The 12,934-nt window shown below is 49.6% G+C and overlaps 1 protein-coding gene across 1 annotated transcript in view; it reads right to left on the reverse strand.

The window, feature by feature from the left end:
* UPB1 (beta-ureidopropionase 1) overlaps positions 1 to 12,934 on the reverse strand; it is a 32,683-nt gene that overhangs the window by 16,210 nt on the left and 3,539 nt on the right. Inside the window, exons 2-4 of the mRNA XM_004276055.4 lie at positions 10,469 to 10,640; positions 9,025 to 9,112; positions 2,726 to 2,820 (exon numbers count right to left, since the gene is read on the reverse strand). Of these exons, the coding sequence (XP_004276103.1) occupies positions 2,726 to 2,820; positions 9,025 to 9,112; positions 10,469 to 10,640 (355 nt within the window). The remainder of the gene's footprint in view (positions 1 to 2,725; positions 2,821 to 9,024; positions 9,113 to 10,468; positions 10,641 to 12,934) is intronic.

The raw sequence follows: 12,934 nt of genomic DNA on the forward strand, positions 1-12,934 counted from the left end.
GCCTAGCAACCCTAATGAGAGGGTGTATGGGTTATATCAGGATTTCTGAAATATTGAAAATAGCCCTGGGGACCTTTTCAGTGTGGATAAGGCTGATTTCCTAATTCTAAAGGGTGCACAGAGAGCTAAGTCTTTTGTTTTCCAATGCTGTGAGCCCTATACAAAGATCACAGACCCTACAGTACAAATAAAATAAAAGCAAGACTTAAAAGCCACTTCCCATAGACCTTCAGATCCAGAGGCAATAACAAGACAAAACAAAAAAGAAGGTAACAAGCGTTGACAAGATGTGGGGAAACAGGAACCTTCATAAACTGCCAGTGGGAATGTAAATGATGCCGCGTTCCTGGCGGAGTTAAACACAGCTACCATAGGAGCAGCAACCGTGCAGGAAAGTAGATTTTCACACCGATGTTCTGAGCAGCGCTATTCACAACAGCCAAAAGGTGGAAGCAACACAAGCATCTAAATAAATCGTGGTGTATACATGCAATGGAGTATTATTCAGCCTTAAAAAGGAAGGAAATCCTGGCCTATGGATGACATGGCTGTCATCCCTGACATGGATGAACCTGACGATGTTATGCCAAGTGAAATCAGGCAGGCGCAAAAGGACAAACACTGCAGGAGTATACTCATGTGAGGCATCTAAGCTAGGCAAGTTCACAGAAACAAAGTGGAACGTCAGGCACCAGCAGCTGGGGGTGGAGGGGGTTGTTCCATGGGTGGAGGGTTTCAGATTTACAAGATGACAAAGTTCTAGAGGTTTGCTTCACAACACTGTGAAGATACTTAACATGACTGACCTGTACACTTAAAAATGGTTAAGATGATTAATTTTATGTTATGTGTTTTTTACCATAATAACAAAGAAAAAAGGGATTTCCCTGGCGGTCCAGTGGTTAAGACTCTGCGCTTCCATGGCAGGGGGTGTGGGTTTGATCCCTGGCTGGGGAACTAGGATCCCACATGCCATGTGGCACAGCCAAAATAAATAAATAAAATAAAATAAAATAAAATAAATCATATGTCTAATCTATACCAAAAAAACCCAGAACCAAACCAAACATAACTCTTGACACCAAATCCCTTTTGTCTCAAATAAGAAGTTCAGGATCTGGTGACCAGGATGAGCAGCCCCAGCTGGTCATTTGTCATCAGCTCTTACCAGCCCGTTGCTACTTCTGACCTTAATGACAGAACAGAGGGATGGCACGGCGGGCAGAAGGGGATGCTATGAGCCACGTGGGGGCAGCTGTGGTCCTGGGGCCCTCGATACAGACAGGGGTCCCCTGGGACCAGCTCATCCCCATCCTCCCTTTGCTCTTCCTTCCTCCCACCCTGGTTCAGGCACGCCATCTGCAATCACTTCCTGCCTCGTAGCACAGAATCAACAATCTGGTGGCTGAGAGAATTTTCCCTACAGCCTGAGAACAGGGATGTTTGGAATCACAACTCAGTATTGATAGAATCACTATGATTACAGTTCTGCTCCAAAATCCCCTAAGTATATGTAGAAAGTCTGAAATGGGACATTGGAGAAATGAAAGGAGTTATTTTTTTCGAGGTGAGAATAAGCGTAAGTCACCATTTGTAACCTCTTGGAATATCATTGGGGTTTTCTGGATGACCGCTTTATTAAGATACAATTCACGGAGCATAAAGTCCATTCTTTCAAAGTGTGACATTCAGTGGTTTTCAGTACATTCAGAGTTGTGCAACCAACACCACAAGCTAATTTTAGAACATTTTCCACACCCCAAGTGGAAACCCTGTCCCCATGAGCAGTCACTCCCCATCCCCTCTCCCCACCCAGCCCCTGGCAACCACTAATCTGCTTTCTGCCTCCAAGCATTTGCCTACCCGGGACATTTCATATAAATGGGATCATAGAACATGTATTATGAGGTTTTAATAAAGAAAAAGGAAGCCCAGTTTCTACACTGAAGAGACGGGCCATGCAGAGATGCTTCCATAACTCAGGCGAACAGCAAGTGGGGTAGCAGAGCTGTGGACACAGACTCGACCTTGACCTCAGTCCCCGAGTGCCAACGCCACACTTGCCAGCTGCAGACCCTACTACGGGAGTCAACTCCAGGACCCCCTCCGTGGGCTGCAGCCCCCTCACTTAAAAAGCCATTAAGGGCCCTTCTGGCTCTGAAACTCTGATTTTAAGTGAAAGTACACTAGGGACTTCCCTGGTGGTGCAGTGGTTAAGAGTCCGCTTGCCAGTGCAGGGGACATGGGTTCAAGCCCTGGTCTGGGAAGATCCCACATGCCGCAGAGCAACTAAGCCCGTGTGCCACAACTACTGAGCCTGCGCTCTAGAGCCCACGAGCCACAACTACTGAAGCCCAGGTTCCTAGAGCCTGTTCTCTGCAACAAGAGAAGCCACCACAATGAGAAGCCCGTGCACCGCAACAAAGAGTAGCCCCCGCTCGCCACAACTAGAAAAATTCTGCGCGCAGCAACAAAGACCCAACACTGCCAAAAATAAATACATAAATAAATAAATTTATTTTATAAAAAAGAAAGTACACTAAAAAAGGGGGGGCAGGGGCAGTAAATAGTCTTATCTATTCTCACCTGGCAAAGCAAGAGCCAAATGGGTGCGTTTTCCACGGAGAAGGGCCACCCCTGGCAGCTGCGGCCTCTCTTTGTGACCTGCCCGTGTTTGGCTGCTGCCAGAGGTTAGTTAACAGTTAAAGGTAGGTTAACATCCTACCTCTTGACAGAACTTGGTGGTGGGCCCGTCCTCTGCTGACTCGGCAAATTCCGTCCATGGAAGCTTCTCTCTCGTACAGAAAGCAAAGGGCATAGCTGTGGAGAGGAGAAAGGTCAGAATCACATCCAAGCTCATGGCCTCTGAGGGGGGTCCTTGGCCTGGTGGGGGAGGGTTTCCACAGGAGATCCCAGCCCCAAGAGCCTTGGCCTGCCTTCTGAAGCCCATCCCTGGCTGTGGGGACGCCTCCCCTTTAGGCTTCACAGCAGAATAAGAGGCAAGGACAAATGTCCTTCCTATGGTCTTAAAAACACTTGCAACAGAAATCTGAACAGATACTCGCACACCCACGTTCACAGCAGCATGATTCACAACAGCCAAAAGATGGAAATGACCCAAATGTCCATCAGTGGACAAATGGATTAACAAAATGTGGTCCATCCGTTAGATGGAATATTATTCAGCCTTAAAAAGGAAGGAAAGTTTGACACTTGCTACAGCATGGGTGAACCTTGAAGACATTATGCACATTGAAATAAGCCAGACACAGAAGGACAAGTGCTATATGGTTCCACTTACATGGGGGACCTAGTATAGGCACGTTCACAGAGACAGAAAGTAGATGGTCGGTGCCAGGGGCTGGGGGAGGGGAGAATGGGGAGATGTTTAAGTTTGGGAAGATGCAAAGGTTCTGGAGATGGATGGTGGTGATGGTTACATAATAATGTGAATGTACTTAATGCTACAGAACTGTGCATTTGAAAGCGGTTAAAATGGTAAATTTTACGTTATGCCTATTTTACCACAATTTTAACAATACATATATATGTTAAAATTTTTTTGCAAAAGGTACAGCCAGAAACTGTTCCCAACCAGCAGATCCCGAGCTGCTGGCCAATCTGCTGGTTGGTTAAGAGCACAACCAAGGCTCCTTGGGGACAGCGTCAGAGGGCCACTGAGGATGGCGCTGGGACCCTCACGCATCACCATAGGAATGTTCATTGTCCCAGGGACTGAGGCTTGCTCAGGAACAAGAAAAGCCATTCATTTAATGACACCATCAGAAGTTTGGGAACCACTGGGTACGCTGAGCACTCCCCAAGGATAAAAGCATTATTTCTGTGACCTCTGGCTAGATGCCACCATCTAGGGGGCTAATTCAATAGGAAATTTCATTAACTCACTGATTTTTGTTTGCTTAAAAAAAAAAAAGCAGGTACATATACACGCAGTAACAATTCAAAGAACGCCATGCACACCAGATTCTCAAGGGCAGTTTCCTTTGTGGGGTGGAGGGGGCTGCGATGGGGGTAGGCACCAGGGACCTCTGGCTGAGTGTGTCCCACTGCTCCACAGCCTCGGCCACGTGCATCCACACCCGCCGGTCTAATGCTGTGAGCTGGGATCTCATTGGGATTAGATATGCGTTTCCCGTGTCACCAGTGAGGTGGAGCACCTGGCCACATGGTTGCTGGCCTTTCTGGATTCATCCTCCAGATGATCTTGTCTGTACCCTTTGTCCACTTCCTGCTGAGCTGTTTGTCTTTTTCTTCTTGATTTGGAGTACTGAATTCCTTGTTTGGACCAATTCCGCATAGAGTTGGCCCTCTGCATCTGCGGGTTCCCCCAACAGCAGGCGGAAAATATTTGAAAAAAAATTCCACAAAGTTCCGAAAAGCAGAACTTGAATTTGCCACACACGGGCAACTATTTAATTGGCATTCACACTGTATCATGTATTACAAGTAACCTCCAGATGATTTAAAGATTTAAAGTATACGGGAGGATGTGCATAAGTAACATGCAGATACTACACTATTTTATATAAAGGACCTGAGCATCCCTGGATTTTGGTCTCTGCAGGGTTTGGGGTCCTGGAACCAATCTCTGTAGATACCGAGGGACGACTGTACTCTTTAGATCTTCCTCCTCCCAATAACCCAAGTCCATTTCTTTTAGGAGGATTAGCCTAACGGATGTTTCCAGGTGCTTGCTACTGTTCCGGTCACTCTGAAACTCAGAGTGCAAGGAAGGTTTGTAGGAAGCTGTGTGATGTGGCTGGCGAGGACTACCTGGCCGCTGCATGGGTTGTGTGGCCTGTTTGGGGGTAATAATTGCAACCAACCTTTTCCAAACATGGGCCATGTGCATGCCAATTTTGCAAAAAAATTTTGCAAATTTTGCAAAAAAATTTTAAGGTGCCAGGCCTGGTAATAGGCAGCATGTCCCCAATACCCCTGCAAAGTTGGTGTGACTCCTCATTTCACAGAGAAGAGAAGCATCAGCCTCCAGGTTCCTTCCAGTCCCTGGAAGCCTGGTGCTATGATGGCACCACCACCATCTCAGCTGCCAGGGCGGTAGCCCATGGAGGCAGCTAAGTGGGCAGCAGGCTCTGCCAGCACCAGCCCAGGGGGCCCTGGCACCAGGATCAAGATTCCCCAGGTGCCATCGGTGAAGATGGATGAGCTATTTTAAGGAAGCCAACAAGAAAGCTGTTGATAACAAACAACAATCCTTAATGACCGTTGTTCACTCTCAGCTTTCAGAGCATTAGGAGAGACTCAAATGCCCCAAGAGAATAAAACCTCCCTTTCCGATTTCATTTCAGCTTGCTAAGCTCTCCAAATTTCTCCATTTCCATTTTAATGGCTTCTTTTCCTGTTTTCACAACTGCTGTAATGTAAACAAACTTTCGAAAGAAGCATGTGGAAGGGAGGTTGGGGGAGGTCGGCTGTGAAGTTCCAACTACAGTTTCCAAATTAGAGGGGAAGGGGGTTCCACATTCACTGAACCAACACTCCATGAGGCAGGCTCAGACTTGGACCGGGCCCTGCCCTCAGGAGCTGCCAGCCAAGACGGGAGCTGAAAGGGAACCTGTGTAGGGGAGTCCCCAGGGCCCCCCCAAAGGAGGGAGTGTCCATGCTAGGCCTTGATGTATGTGCAGGAGTTTTCCAGATCCAAGAAAGAGAAGTTGGTTAAACCATCCAATATTTTTTAGTGTCTGTCATGTACCAAGGGTTATTCAAGCCACTAAAGATAAAATCTGGGTAGGGGAAAGAATAAACAGAATGTGGTCCATCCAAACAATGGAATATTATTCAGCCATAAAAAGGAAGGACACTGACACATGCAACAACACAGACGGACCTTGAAACCATGATGCTCAGTGAAATACGCCAGACACAAAAGGCCAAATACCAAAGGATTCCACTTACATGAGGCCCCTAGAGTAGTCAAATTCATAGAGACAGAAAGTAGAATAGAGGTTATCAGGGCTGGAAGAGGAAGGGGAGTACAGAGTTTTGGCTGGAAATGATGAAAAGGTCTGGGTATAGATGGCGATGACAGTTACATAATTTTGCAAATGTATTTAATGTCGCTGAATTGTACACTTACCAATAGTAATAGTACGCATATTTTACAATTAAAGTTTTTTAATGTTAAAAAAATAGAGGTGGGGATTGGGGTGGGAAAAATAAACACCACCGAGGCACTGATCACATGGAGCTTACGGTCTAATGGAAGAGGCAGACAAATCAAAAGCATCACACAAGAGTATACGTGTAACGAGAAATGTGAAGAACGTGATGCACTTCTGGGTACAGGTGGCAGATGGGACACACTCCTTTGCTCTTTCCTGAAACCCCACCAAATGAGAGTAAACGGTTTTTTGTGTACAGGTATAAACCCACAGGGATGGGGCACGAGCCAGGGACAAAAACAACAAAACATGGGAGGCTGGAGAGCTGAGGGAGGTGGGAGATATCTTAGTGAATCTGAGAACACTGAGTCCCCTCCGCAGTGGAGGAGGCCAGGAAGCACCCCACTCTCCATCACAGACCCCTTGAAAGCTCAGGAGCCAGAGGCACCATGCAGCTCTGAAGGTGGGGACGCAGGGAGGGGCGACAAATAAGTAGGATGGTCAAAAGTCTACTTAAGAAGCAGTTAGATCCCTTCTCCGCTCCAAGAGGCTGGGTTGAGCCTCTCCCACCCCAGGTAGAGGCTCACTCTCTAGAGACAGTTAAACAGAGGGTCTCTGGCCTTGGGGAACCCAGGACAAAGGTGAGTGGAGTGATAAAACAAAGGGATTAACTAAACATAAGCATACTGGACTCCTGTCCTTTCCTCTTGGCAGGAGATTAGATGAATTTTCTCTGGGGAATCTGACCAGCCTGAAAAGAATGACCCAAAGATACTACCATAGGCGATTTCCTAACAAACAGCTAAATCCGGTCATCCTATAATGAAACTCAGTGGAGAAGCCCCTCCCACAAACTCAGAGCTTGCAATCAGCTTTTTAATCCCCAATTCTTAAAATATAAGTAATTGGGGCAGCAGCGGGGAGACCAACTTGGAGTAACTAGGAACCATGCAGGGAGAAAAAAAAATATTACTTAATATCCTTAGAGATAAGAGAAGATATTGTAACTATAAAACGAGAACAGAATGTGATAAAATAGAAAATTTCAGACCAAAAGAACTCTCATAAATTCAAAATATGACAGCAAAAACAAAAGACTAACTAGAAGGCTGAATGACAAATTAGATAAAATCTACCAGAAAATTGAACAAAAAGACAAAGAGATGAAAAATAGGCACAAATACAAAAGAAAATGAGGGATCCAGTCCAGAGTTCCAACATCCTAACAGCAAGGAGTATCAAAAAAAAGAGGAGAGAAAAAAGGGGAGAAAATCACGAATGAAACAATCTAAGAACATCTCCTAGATCTGAAAGACTCAAGTTTCTAGACTGTTAGAACTCACTGAAGTGTCTAGAAGGATGGATTAAAATAGATACACTCCATGGCACATCATTATGAAATTTCAAAGTACTGGAGAAGAAGAGATCCTACAACCTTGTAGAGAAAAGCAGTCCACATACAATGGGGCATAAATCAAAATAGTCTTAGACTAGTCAACAACACCCAAAGCCAGAAGACATGGAGCAAAGTGTTCACACTTCTGAAGGAAAATTGTTTCTAACCCAGAATTCTATACCCAACCATACTCTCCAGCAATATTTTCAGATGTGCAAGGTCTCAAACGGTCTACTCAACAAAAATGAGGGGGAAAAGCAAGAAAGAGGAAGCTGTGAGATAGGAGAAACACAAGAGCAAGGCAGAGGGACCCTCCCCTGGATGATGGTTAAGGGAGTCCTGGGATGGCAGAGAGGGGGAAACCAATTCAGAGCAGAGCAGCCAGAAGGCTCTGTGACAGATTCCTGTGAGGAGATGAAACCGATAGACTACTTCATGTGTCTAAACCTCTTAGGGGGATTTAGGAAACCAGCAGAAAGTTTGGGGTAGACTTTGTGGTAAGCATGTACAAAACAAAGCAAACTGCAGGGAAAACAGAAAGCTATTCAGGGAAAGAAATCGAAGCGATTTCCTCTGAATCTTGGTAGCAAATGGACTGGGGACAGACCAGGAAGGGTACATGTGCGTAGAGGGGGCAGGAGAGGGCAAAGGACTACACTGTCTCCTTCCATCATGGGAAGTCAATAAATGATGCAAAACTGAAAAATTAGGAAGCAGCAACACAAGCAAAGGTAAATTCCAAAAGAACCAGCTCAGAGAAGAAGTAGCTGCCTCTGGGGAAAAGGATAGCTATTTTTTGGTAACAGACCTTGTAGACCCATTTGAATCTAAACCATGAATGTGTATAACTATGACTAAAAATAAAATAAAGAGGTACAAGGTAGCAGGAGTGTTTAATAGGGATGCAGCTTTACACAGGGAGGCAGGCTCTCAGCTGAGATCCAAAGGTCGAGCAGGGTTACAGGCCAGGGGAGAGGAATGCTCCAGCTCCAGCTCTGGCTCTGGGTGGAGGGAACAGTGGGCGCAGTGGCCTCGGGGGAGGGGAGTAAAGTATCAGAAGGTCAGGGCAGAGCCCGGCAGAGATGGGGAGGAACAGATGATGCAGAGCAGAGTTTTCATACAGATCTTTCCTAGAAGGTGTGGACAGCCAGTTAGAAGGGGCCAGAGTGGAGAAGACCAGCTGGAGGCGATTACAGAAGCTGAGGAGATGCTGACATGCCTCGGATCAGGGCAGAGGTAAGGAGGTGAGAGGAAGGAGTAAACGGATTCAAGTTTGGGAGGAAGGCTGAGGCTCAGACGAGAGACTGAGGCACACGAGGAGGAGGAAGGCTGGGGTTCTGGGGCTGCTGGTGTTGTTGACAAAGAACCTTTCTATGGATGACAAAAGAAAGGAGATTTTAAGAACTCAAGCAGCAGACAGTCCTGGCGACGTGGAGATAAGACAGCACTGAAGGCAGCAGAGAAAGCACCCCAAGAGAGACTTACTCCATGCTTCCTGGAAACAGATGATGTTGACTCCACACATGGCAGCCACCTCTACGATGGCCTCGATGCGTCTGTGCAGGGCAGTGACCTGGCAATTTAAACAGCGAGGATTAGTTGGTTGAGACCATCTTTAGAACTCAACACCCACGTGGCCGGCTGCAAGAGGACGAGGAGGGTGGGAGGTTCTGGTATGTTGGACTGTCCTTGGGTCCAATTCTGCAGTCAAAGGTGGCGGTGCAGAGCCTCTGGGGTCCCACACACACTCAATGCTGCCTCGCTAAGCCTCAGTTTCCTTGACTAGAGAATGGGGAGAACACTACCCACCTCGGGGGTTGCTAAGAGGAGGACGTGAGGATGTGAGCTTACTGCGAGAGGGGCCACACTCAGTGGGCCCACCACACACCACAACCATCCTCTGGGTTAACTGCTCCCTCGCCCCCTAGCCCCCAGGACCCAGTCCGCTTATGACTTCCTGCATCCACAGCTTCGGGGACGCTTTGTCCTGCCACTTCTGTTCTCCCATATGTATGGTGTCTTCCAATGACTCACCTTTCCCAGCTGTGCCCTCTGCCAGAACGTGCTCCCTTTCCCCACCCAAAATTCCCTGGATGTGTTATCCACAACACGTGTTGCCCACAGAGGGGTAGCTCTTCCAGCAAGGGGCCGAGAATTGGGGTACCTGCATTCTCCCCGGCCTGTGTGTGTCCCTATGGTGGCGCTGTTCCCACTGTGCTGTCACATTCCTCCACTGACACTCCCATGACCCCACGAGCTCCTTGGGAGCAGTGTCCTCAAGTTCTCTGTGCTCAGCATGACGTCTGGCTCCCAGGAGACATTCAGAAGTGTTTGTTCAAAGACAGACCAGAGGAACCAGGCTGAAAACCCAGAGACCACAAATGCTTCCTGATGGACGCTCGGTCTCCCTCGAGGGACTGCGTGCACGGGGCCCCGCAGATGACTGCTGGGTGCCAAGCGTGCTTCTAGGCTCTGGGGGGTGGTGATGACAGCATCCCTGCCCCCCGATGACCTGACAACCTGGGCTGAGGAGACATATTCACAATCTGACCAATGTCTGGGGATCTTAGGATCCAGGCAGAGGGACACACGGTGGACAGATGGGTCCTGACTGGTGTGTGCCGGCAGGAGCCCGAGAGGCAGTTCCACGGAGAGCGCGTGAGTCACAGGGGCACCCTCCCAACTGGTAAACGAACTTCAGCTCGATCACAGGAGAGGAAGTGGAAAGGAAGGTGGACAGAATAGTGAGGAGTGAGAGGAAGGCAGAGAAAGGGTAGGAGCCAGAAGAGAAAGAAAAGCAAGAGACACGGCTGGAAGGAAGTGGGGGCCAGGGCAGAGCCGCTGGGCAACCATCCGGGGACAAGATCGAGTTCAAAACACAGAGCGGCCCGCTGCCCGTTTATGTATTTACAGTCAAAAGAGGCCAAACCTGTTTCACCACAGGGGTGTCCGCGGGGAGGGGGGTTCTGTTCTGAACAAGCCCCATGCGCACGATCCGGGGCCTCCTCTGCTGCTCCGTCACAGCCTGAAAGGCATAGCCCTGCAGCTCAAAGTCCCCTTTGGAGGCAGCTTCAAAAGCTCTGCTGGGCAGGTCGAGCTTCCTAAACAGGCAGGAAAGAGGGGACATGATCTGCCTGAGGTCTGCTGCATTTAATGACCCTCCAGAGTCACTCCTCAGACAGAGAAGAGGTGGGAGCGTCCCGGCAAGAAGGCCCAGCAGCCGGCCAGGGCCAGGGCCTCGGCCACATGTGGGAAGCTGAGGCGGGGCTGGAGCATTGGGCCCGGTGGGTGGAGAACGGGCTTCCCTGGGGAGACTGGAGCTGGGAACGGCATGGTCAGGCTGGGCGGAGGAGGGCAGTGGGGAGGGGGCAGCAGGGAAACTAGTCACAAGGTTGATGCTGGAGCTGCTGAAATCAGGTGTGGTGGTGGTGGAGGTGGTGGTGGCGGGAATTGAAGTCTCAGCAGGCAGCACAGGAGAGAGGGAACAGATTCCCAAAAATGTCTGTGGACTAGAGTGAGAGGACCGTGCTGAGCCTGGGGGCTGCGGCAGGTCATGATGAGACAAAGGAGCTGTCGAGAAGGAGGCTGGGAGCCGGTTAGGAAGAGAGGCCAGGACAACAGCAGGACGGAGGGTCCCGTGGCCATTTGCCACTAAGGATTACAAGTCTTTGGTGACACCCCCACCCCATCCTGTCCTGCTTCCCGCCAGGGGAGAGGGCAGCTCCTTGCCCGATGCTGGGTGAGCGTGGCGGGGCCCAGATGTCCAGACCAAAGGCTGAAGGGCTCATCCCTGTTTGTGATTTATTAACAGAAGCAAGTGGATTATTTATAAAACCTCCCACCAAAGTGACCATGGGCCACATGGCCCGTTTTGTGCCTGGCCCAGGGGTGAAACCCGCAGGGGCATGGGACAGGGCCCCCAGCCAGGAAGGCCTTACCACCTAGGGGCACGGTGGTTATGAAATACCCAGAGAATGCATCAAAAAATAACCTGACAACCATTATCTAATAATATTTCTCTCCTACTTTAAACCACTTTCTTAAAGACATTCCTTTCAAAATCACAGCCCTGTCAGCCTGAGCCCCCTGCCACCGCCCCCTGCCAGGCAGTTTCCCTGTGATGGCCCTGACAGCTCGGAGTTGGGTTCCACCCCTGACAATCAGCCTGCTTTTCAACTAGTCAGGGTTCCGTGTGCTTCAGCAGGTTAGAAATAGCAGCAGTGCCCACACTGCGCCTCCTGTTGCCATGACTGCCTCAGAGACAGTCCCCCACCTGCAGGCGGACGCCCCCACTCCCCCGGACAAGTCACCATGGTGGCCAGGACAAGAAGGAGGGCCTGGGGGCCGGCTGCCCTTGGGAGTGGTCCTGGTAGGCCGTCCTCAGCCTGCACTGTCAACCAGGAAGACATCAGGTGGAAAAGCTCGCCTCAGGTTTGCAAGCCCAGCTGTAACCATCACCTGGAAGGGGTCCTTCATCCTCTGGCTAACTCTCCCCACCCACTGACTGCAGCTGTCAGCTCTCCCCACATTTCTACCTTCAACACTCAGCCCCATCATTCCACGATGCTCGACCTCCCTGCCTCCATTCCCATCCCTGCCCACAGCTCCCTGCAGACACCCGTCCCCTAGGCCATGCAGGCCAGGCCTCCACTACCTTCTGGGCTCTACCTCTCCCCAGCACCCCCCACTGTCTGGCCACTACCTGAAGGTTTCCCCGCCCTCCAGTTACCCTGGCATTCCTTCACCCAATCCTGCCTGCTTCATCCTGGAGAACCCAACTGGCCCTCGAGCCCCATTCTCTAACCATGTGCTGTGTCCACCAAAGGCTTGGCTCAAGGATGTGGTGTGGCACCGACCAGCCGTGGTGGAGACCAGCAAATGGGCCACAACCTCACAAAGGGGGCTCCGTGCTGCCCTCAACCCTCCCTTGGTCCCCATAGTTGGCTCTTGCCCCTCTGCCCCTCATCCTGATACTAAGGCCCCCACCCTGGGGGCCTCACCTACAACTTCAAGGAGGAAAGCCCATCACTTCCTGTCCTGGCTCCACACATCCCCTGGCCTTTCCCCGGGGCACCCCCTTTTCCAGCGAGGTCAAGGCAGACCTTGCCCAAGGGAGCCCAGCCCCAGCTTCCTTGGCAAGCTCTCGCTTCTGGAACTTCTCTTTCCCCTCTAATGGCTCTTTACCATCAGCATTTTAAATAATTAAACCAGAGCTTTGTTACAAAAGAAACACATGCTCATGGGGGGAAAAAAATCAAACAGTAGAAAATGTAAAATGAGTTCCCCTCCATCTCAGAACCTAGAGACAACCCCCTTAACAATGTCTTATGTATCTTTCCAATATTTTTGATATGCGTGTATGTTACACATACAAAGGTGTCCTTCTGTATGTTCT

Source organism: Orcinus orca, chromosome 15 (genome assembly GCF_937001465.1).
Source record: "Orcinus orca chromosome 15, mOrcOrc1.1, whole genome shotgun sequence".
Lineage (NCBI taxonomy): Eukaryota > Metazoa > Chordata > Mammalia > Artiodactyla > Delphinidae > Orcinus > Orcinus orca.